The sequence below is a fragment of the Drosophila navojoa genome, chromosome 3 (assembly GCF_054131105.1).
Source record: "Drosophila navojoa isolate 15081-1374.11 chromosome 3, UAZ_NAV_1.0, whole genome shotgun sequence".
NCBI classification, from domain to species: Eukaryota; Metazoa; Arthropoda; class Insecta; order Diptera; family Drosophilidae; genus Drosophila; species Drosophila navojoa.
Window position 1 is genome coordinate 2,195,301 of NC_142891.1, and position 9,357 is coordinate 2,204,657.

The 9,357-nt window shown below is 38.9% G+C and overlaps 1 protein-coding gene across 1 annotated transcript; it reads right to left on the bottom strand.

Annotated features, from left to right (window-relative positions):
- Positions 1–3,671: 3,671 nt before the first annotated feature.
- Positions 3,672–8,837, bottom strand: LOC149091606 (angiotensin-converting enzyme-like). The gene is made up of 8 exons (XM_089257563.1): positions 8,765–8,837; positions 6,165–6,220; positions 5,558–6,104; positions 4,949–5,312; positions 4,323–4,889; positions 4,121–4,261; positions 3,878–4,050; positions 3,672–3,792 (listed from the first exon to the last, which is right to left on the bottom strand). The coding sequence occupies exons 2-8, from the start codon at positions 6,204–6,206 to the stop codon at positions 3,776–3,778; spliced, it is 1,851 nt and encodes a 616-aa protein (XP_089113689.1). The 5' UTR covers positions 6,207–6,220; positions 8,765–8,837; the 3' UTR covers positions 3,672–3,775.
- Positions 8,838–9,357: the final 520 nt, after the last annotated feature.

Genomic DNA, 9,357 nt, shown 5'->3' on the forward strand with positions numbered 1-9,357 from the left:
GTATTTTCAGTTCGTGCTTTCGCACGTTAGTTTGTAAATTCCATTTCACTTTTCGCTTTTTAATTTATTCTCATTTTTTTCGCTTTCAGTGCACTTGAGAGTATTTGGCCATTTGGCAAATGTTTGTCAACGAGCAAGAGCTCATTGCCATTGTTTGCCATTTGGCCAATATTCATGTAGACGTTGCTGTTGTTGTTATTTAAACATTTTTAATTTGAATGGCAATCAAATTTGCATCGCTGTAAATAAGTAATTTAAATGAATAGCCCGACTCGAGTGGGCTGGAGCATTTGGAGCCGGTTATCAGACAGGCCAACTAATTGCGTCCAATGAGCAGAGCAGAAAGGCATTCGCGGGGCAGTTTGAGCAGTTACCGAGAGTTTCGCTCGACAATGGAAACTGTTTATGAGCAACTGACACACGTTGCCAGCGACACTTTTTATCGTAGCCAAGGTAAACGATGCCGTCGTCTGCTGTTGAAAATTGCTGCGACGTGTAAATGTCGCTAATGTGATGAGCAGTTGGGTGGCTGGAACAGGCACACGACGACGATGATACTGACAGTCTCTGTATGCGTGTGTGTGAGGGTGTCTGTCGGTGTATGTGTGTGTGTGTGTTTGGCCGTTCGTGGACAGGTGTTTTGTAGCCAAAGCCAATGCCAGAGGCGACGCGCTGGCAACACATTATGGCACACATCGTTGGCCATAAGGTTAAGCTGTTTTCATAACATCCACACACACACACACACACACACACACACCCACACAGACACACATGCTGAAAAGTGCTGCAAATTAGATTTTTATGTTAATTAAAAAGGCACGCACAACATGTTGCAAATGCGTCGCTTGGCCTGCAGCCGATTTAAAGTTGCCTTTCGTTTCTCTTTTCCTCGCTTCTTAGCTCTTCTTTCTCGCTTCTCTTTTCTGTCGCACACAATGCGGCGCTTGGCCCAGTTTTTAAGCACGGTTCTTTGTTGATATTTGTATATTTGCTTTCATCTTATTTTTCTATATTTTTTTTTTTTACATTGACATTGGTTTAATAAGTCAGCCTCGTTGATTTTCTATAATTTAAGCTCACGCAGTGAGCTGGCTCGATAAACAGCTGTTAAAGCTATTTTAGTGATATAGAATTTATAATTAAGCTCTTTATAAATACATATGCCAGCTAACATTTACAGTTATTTACTATTGCTAAATAGAGTTATTAAAATATTATTCCAGTCAGTTTGCGCTTTAGCTCTCGCTTGTATCTCCTGCTACTGGAGCGAGTGGGAGCTATTAGCCATTGCTAATCGTGATCTCTGCAATGGCTGTGTGAAAGCGAGACAGCTGCTTATGCTCTTCGGAGAGGATATACGCTGAGCGACAGCAAACTGCGAATTCGTTTTTGTATGAGGTTATAAAATTGTTGAATTGGAGTGGCAATAAAATATGAAATAACCCAGATATATATGCAAATATATTTAGTTTATTTTTACCCTTTACCAAGTTCAACTTTCGTAAACGTAAACTAACAATTGGCATTAGAGCATATCGAACAGAAAAAAAATAATAATAATAGAAATTCCCTTCGCATATCACGAGAGTGCAAAATGCAGACAATAGCGATAAATGCGACTGGAAATCATTGAAAACTTTCAATGTGCGCTGTCTGCATACACATTTTGCGACCACCAATCGAAAAGAAAGAAAAAATCCAGAAGAACAGCTGGGAATGTCATCGCAGAGGGTAACTGAGTGCACAGCAAATACCCTGCAATGGAGAGAGTTGCAACTTGTGTATTGGGCTGTAATACATAATATGTAAAATAGAGAAGAATTTAGATTATATAAAATAAAGATTTAAATTTAATACTTTTTTGAATAAAAAATATATTAAAATAAATTATTTATTTTCCGACTATGCATTATTTTATTTTATTTTATTTTATTTTTGGTTTAGTTAATGCAAGACGTCTTACAATGCAAGTACAATACATTTACAGGGTATTAAGACACAATTGCATACCTTTTGGTTGCCTAACCAGACACACTCTCAAATGTATACATACATATACATACATATACATATGTATATGCATTTGGACAGCCATGGATAAGATAGATGGTAAGCAATGCGAGTATTTTGCGTGATAAATAAAATGTTTAAGCACACATTTCAAACCATTTTCCAAGCATTCTATAGATTTGACTTTGAACGGTACTTTCTCTCTCTCTCTCTCTCTCTCTCTCTCTCTATTTGTTGTTGTTGCATCTGCGACGTGACGACATCGCAGATGAAGTTGAAGCAGTTGAAGTTGATGTTGCAGTTCCTTCACTTGTTCCAGTTGCAGATTTCCGCCCCAGTTGTGCTTATATAGATGCTCATGGCTAGAGATGTTTATAGTATATATCCTTTTTGTCAGCGCAATCTTCCAACAAGTTTTGCCGCATTTGCTGCTTTTGACACGCGCGACTTCAGCCTGTGCATTCAAATAGTTTTAATAGCACTTCATATCAGCTGTGAATGAATGGATTGCAAAGGGTATACTAAATGTTGGAGTAACCAAAAGCTCGACATATTTTTAATAATAATATGCAAAGTTTTTTACCTAAATATACGGATGTATATTTGAAGTCCCTCATTACCTTGCATTTGCACTCAAAACAATAAGTCATGCAAGCGAATGCTTGCATGCATGCGCAAACAGCGACCGAGACCAAGTGTGAGAGCGAGTGCAAGCGTGTGCTAATTTAATCAGCCAATTAAACGCCTCTGCTTCCGATGGCAGCATGATGAGCAGCGAATGTGTGAAAGAGTGAGGCAGAGACAGTGCTATAAATATAAATCACTTGCAGCTGCGTGCTGAGCAGTGCTGCCAACCTTTCAGAGCAAGAAAATGCTAATCTTTCAAACCTGCTAGAAACGGCTAGATCAAATTTAAGTATAGCCAGAAAAATAGCCATTTCAGGCTAACTTGAGAAGGAATGACTCAATGTTATTAACAGAGAGATACAGTATTGTAAGCTCTTATTCAGAAGAGAAGCCATTAAGACAGAGAGAGAGAGAGAGAGAGAGAGAGAGAGACAGGCTATCCATGCATGTGCGGAATTCACTGCAATGTGTGTGAGCAGCACGAGTATAAATCTATTATCCGAAGACTTTTCGGCTATCCACTTAACAGAAGAGCGGCTGTCGCTGTGGCCTCGGCCATCCCGTTGTGCATTCGCGTTTAATCCCGCGTTGAGTGAACAATATCCCGTTTTATATTTACTGATCTCATTGTTCGTGTGTTGGTTTTTGGGAGTGCAACCGAAAGAGTAGTTTGGAACGCGCCCATCAGCAGAGGTATTCTACAGTTGATAGTCTGCGTAATTTCCCTGCCCTCCATTTGCGCTTTGGTGTTTGATCTCGCTTTGGCCTGAGTCTTTGTGGTGTGTGAGTGAGACGGCTGAAGAACGTATGTGGAGGGTATGGGAAATTTCTCGGCTCTCTATGTGTGCTCATTTATGTATGGAGCGTATTCTAAGATGACCAATGCCTTCGTGTGCTCTGCCGAGAGGGATTACACAACTACCCGAAAGAATATACCCCACTAGTAGCCCTAATACCTACAACATCAATCTCTCGCCTCAATTTACTTACTTTTTGCTCTACTTCAGTTAAAATAAAAGTCTAGATACAAGTTTTGTTTTTTAAATCGCTCTTTAATACTGCACATAAGCGATAATTGTGACAAACTTGTTGAAGGGAAAACATTTTGGGAATCACCCAGTGGAGACATCGAAAACTAGGCAGAGACACATTCTGGAATGGAAGAAAGGAGTAAAGAGTTTACATGCACAGTTACTGAAAATAATCTATGTAGACTAAGAGTCAAAAAGAAACTTACTATCTGACGCTGTCCAGCCAATATGCACATTGTTCTTGATGTTCTCCGCCTCAAGCCAGACGCGCAGAGGCTCAAAGTATTCGGCTATGGCCTTGCCAGACATAATGCGCTCGCCATTGAAGGCTTCCAGTGCATCTGGCCAGGGCTTGGAGGAGCCCAGGGAGAGCATGTTACTACGTAAATGGAAAATAATAAAGGGAGTAACTCTTTAAGGCCCTTCCTTCCGTTCACAAATATACTCACTGGAAAGCAGCGCCCACTTCTGCACTGCCATAGATATCGCAGTTATCCAAAGGCAAGGCCGGATTCTTGGGATCGTACTGACCCGCCTTGATGCAGGCCGACTTGTATAATTGGAATTGAATAATGAACGAGACCAGGTACCTATAGAAGCAAAAGAGCTTGCTTAAATCTGAATCCAATAAACTTCCTCGAATTCTCTTACTTTAGGTACTCCACATCTGTTGATATGTGATATTTGGCGGGCGCATCGAAATCTTTCTCAGTGCGCACCACAGGCGGCTCGATGCCAGAGTACTCCTCGCGCAGCTTCCAGAATGCACAATTCCATTTCGACTTGTCCACCTCGCCGCGGAACAACGACCAACGGTACTTGTCCATTGTGAACGCGAACGGCAGAAATACGATCTTATCGAGTGCCGTCAAGAATAACTTATTGATGCGTGCCTCCTCGTCGAGCACAAAATTGTGCAGCAGGTTGATCTTCTCCAGATGCTTGGGAGTTGATACCGACAGTGAGAGGACATCACCAAGAGCTTCATGGAAACCAGGATTGGCGCAATCGCGATAGATAAATGGCAAATGCTGATATTGTAGGAAGTATTGGATGTGTCCCAGCTCATGATGCACGACAAAGAGTTGGCTCTGCGTGACTTGGGTGCATTGCTTGACCCGGACATCGTTCTGTAAATAGAAGTCCCAGGCGCTGGCATGGCAGACCAGTTCGCGTCCATCAGTGGGCTTCTCAAGGATCGATTTGTCCCAGAATTCTCTGCACGGACGAAATTCTTCAATTAGATAAGTTCAAGAGAATGAGTAGCGCGCACTTACTGCGGCAGCTTGGTCAGATTCATGGAGGTAAAGAAATCATCGCCCATTTGGAACATCTTGAGTGGCGTATAGCCCTGCTTCACCATCTCGGCGGTGACGTCCACAATGGGCTTGTCCGGGAACGGCGAGACTAGGTCTGCTATGGCCGACCATTTCTGTGCCCACATATTGCCTAGCAGATGCATTGGCAGCGGCCCCTTCTCGGGCACAACTGCATCGCCGTAGTGTTTCCTCAGGCGATAGCGCACATAGCCATGGACCTGTTTATAGAGCGGACGAATTTCGGCAAATATATCCTCCAGCTGCTTCTCAAAAGTATCGTCCTCATATTTGTCCAGCCAGACCTCAGCGCCAGAAGTGAAGTCTATTGAAGATTGAGGGAGGATTGGTAAAGAATAAGTGAGAATTGCAGATAAGAGGTTAACAATTTCTTGCCTTATATCAATGTATCTAAATATCTACAATCATATATGTATCTATGTATCTATATATCTATGTATCTATGTATCTATGTATCTATGTTGATATCTATGTATCTATGTATCTATGTATGTATCTATGTATCCATGTATCTATCTATCTATTTATCTATGTATCTATTATACTTACTGTTCAGTTTAGCCGCTTTCGTATTCAATTCGACGTAACGTTCGAAATGTGGTCGAGCTGCTGTGCCAGCCTTGTCGTAGAACTGTACCCAATAGTGCTTAAGTTCCTCAGGATCGCGACTCTTGGTAATCACCCCTTCTATCTCCGGCTCAAGCGAGAGATCACATTTGCTGTTATCTTTGTAGTCGCACACTTTGACCTTTGCAAAATTGGACTCCATTGAGGAGACTGCCTTCAGGAACTCGGCATAGTCTGCTTCAGGCAGAGCAGCGTATCCCAATTTCGAGAGAGATTTGAACTGGCGTTTGATATCCTCGTCCTGATAGCTGCGCCAATTGAACTTTTGTATATCCACGGATGCCTCTTTCAAGAATTTCGCCGATTCGGCTGATGCCTCGTTCATTCTTTTCTCGTTCTCATCATTGACATTGGAGCGGTAGGCCCAAGTAGCCTCCGTTTGAATATTAGCACGCTTCGCCAATTCCTTGTTCAGATTCTCGAGATATTCTTTGGCCTCGATTTCCTCGTTGACCAGGGCGTGCGTTAGCTGTAAATGAATGTTAATAAATATACTGAAAATTCCGTACCTGAACAGTGGCTAACGTACCGAAAGCATAACCACTAGGGCTACACATATTAGCTTCATCATTCCAAAATTCTTCGCTGCAATGAAAAAGCACAATTGTTTTAGAATAAACATCAGATTACATAGAAGATATTTTTTTGATATATTTATTATTTACGTATATTATTTATATATTTTCAATATTTTTTACTATTTCGACTATGAAGTATTCAAAAAATATAGATTTTTCTTTCATCGTTTTTTATCATCACAATATCTATGTCCATTTTTATACCCTGAACCCATTGAAAATGGGAAATCAGGGTATAATGGTTTTGTTAAAAGTATGTAACAGGCAGAAGGAGGCGTGGCAGACCCCACAAAGTATATATATTCTTGATCAGGGCGACAAGCTGAGTCGATTTGACCCTGTCCGTCTGTCTGTCCGTCCGTCCGTATGTATGAACGCGTCGATTTCAGAAGATATAAGAGCTAGAGACTTCAACTTTTTTTTAAAATGTCCGTATATATCACGCGGATATCGAGTTTATCACTAAAAAACGATAACTCATTCCGATACTTTTTTATCGATAAAAAACCTTATCGAAGATCACTTTAAAAATTATATCTCCTACATCTTTCAAGCTAGAGTCTCCAAATTGAAAATGTATATTAAGACGCATGTCATACAATTTCGGTTTTTGTTAAAATTTACCCCCCACCCCTAAATCCACCCCCTCACCCTCATCTTTGTAAAAGTCGTATATCAAATACTAGAGACTTGTGCTTCGGTATACACATACATTTTAACATTATGATTACGTTCTAAAAGTTTCATTACGATCGTACGTCTAGAAATTAAATTATTCAACAAATAAGTTCTCCTAATATTGCCAACACTGCAGCGCAACCCAAGCGCAATTGGCTGTATATGTATGTGTATGTATGTATGTATGTGAGTGTGTGTGTGCGCGTGTGTTTGTTTGTATGTGTATGTGTGTGCGTGTATTTGTTTGTATGCGTGTGTGTGTGTGCGTGTGCGTGTGCTAACTATTATTGAAATATCAGTTGCTTGTAGGGTTCAGGGGATCTCGTAGTCGAGCAGTCTCGACTAGAGCTTTCTTTCTTGTTTTTTCTAAATTTCGAACGGAGTATATGAGTATATATGTATGTATGTATATAACTCAGTTAAATAAACTTAATGCGACTTATATATGCAAAGCCCTTCAGAGATCTTGTTGTTGCTGATCTGCACTAGAGATCGAAGCGAAGCTATATATTACATTAATTATAACTGTAAATGCAATAAAAGTCACCGACCGAAATTTATTATCATACGCCTCTTCAGAGCGTTGAAAATTAGAAAAATAATATGTATATCTTATAGCTTTGAACATGAACAAGTTCAACTGCCCCCAATAGATCTAAAAACTATTGTGATCCGCCCTGGGGGCGGTGCAGTCAAGTGCACTCGATTGCAAAGTTTTTATATTATCCAATGCTCTCTCATATAAATCAAAGTTGATTTACGTAAGTTTTGTTTTTTAGCTTTTAGATTTACATATGCACATATATTTACATAACAGATATATAGCGATATATATGCACGTATATTTAAATATTTATACTTATATTTAGTGTAAAAATATTGATTTTAGTATAAATGCGAAGTAAAATTAAGTTCTGGTAAGTAAATAAATGAAGTCGAATTAAAATATATATATATCGATATATATTTACACGCTATATAAACCGAGCCTAATCAGCTCTACAAACTATCGGCTGGGAAAATCAAAATCAACATCAGCAACGCCGGTTTATATCAGTACTATCCGATCTCGATAAGATTTCTAGATTATATTAGAAGGTAAAAAAGTAACTACAGCTATGATGGATCGATTATCTGGATTATGCATATTCATAATGGGCATATACTCTATGTATATACATATGTATTTATACTTTGTAACTAACCAAAACGAATGTCGAGTAATTCTAGCGAAACTGTTTAAATTAGAAGCGCAATTTAAAAAAGACCGATTCATGGTAGAGTAAAGATTTTATTTTAGCTATATACTGTACGCCTTAGAAAATAAAGAAAACGGTTTATTTTATAAAAATATTTAAAAAGTCAAGGTAGATTACATTTATAATTAGATTCGATGCGCACTACCTGTATATGTTCATATCTATCTATATGTAAAATTTGTTAAGTGAGTACAAGGCAATATTATTAGGATAGAAAAATGATCTAAGCTCATCTCTAATCAGTCCATTGAACACTGAATTAGCACGTTATATTATAAACAGTATAAGCATTTATATATTTAAAATATATTTTCATGTATATACACATATTTTTATATATGTACATTTTAATTAATACATACTAAATATATGAAAGCAATAACTTTAATCGGTTTTTTAATCCATCCTTTTACTTAAAAATACTACAAGGTCGGATGCCAAATGGGAATGCAAAATAAAAATCCATTAGCTACAGCTATGTATGTATAAATCGATAGCTTATATATATTTCGGTATGCCAATTAATTTCTTATACTCCTTAAAATTGATAATTAATTGCATATACAATGTACATATATACATTCAAATTTATATATGGTAGACTAAACACTTACATTTGATGATTAATGTCGATTATTAACGCCCGATCGCAGACGAACTTGAGTGAGTCGCACACGAATAGAAACTAAAAATGTTTCAATGCCAATGCGAGTTTTATATAGAATCAGCACTCAGCACAGCTGAGCTGCCAAATGAGCTGTGCTGTGCCAGTGTTAGTGTGTGTGCATTTGGAGTCGGCTGCTCGGCAGCGCACGAGCCAGTGATCGTGTAAGGGATAGATAATGTGCACACGAACCGATTACGAATAAGAGCAGCAGTGTGAGTGAATAGAGCATAGTGCTAGGTGCTAGGCTCACTGCAGTGGGAACTTATTAAAGGTGTGTGTGTGTATGTTTGTTTAAAGTGTATAAGCTTAACTGCTTACGAGTGGGAGAGAGAGTCAATATGAAAGAATATGATTGGTCCGATTTATTTTTAGTGTGCGTATGAAGAGTTTAGCGGCCATGAGATGAGGAATTACTTAGCTTGAACAGAATATGATTGGATTCTGAGTCAATCAATGTATTCCATATTAAATGTTATATCAATATTCAGTATATGCACTCCATAATGCATACGACTACGAAATTCCCTTTATAGTACGTAC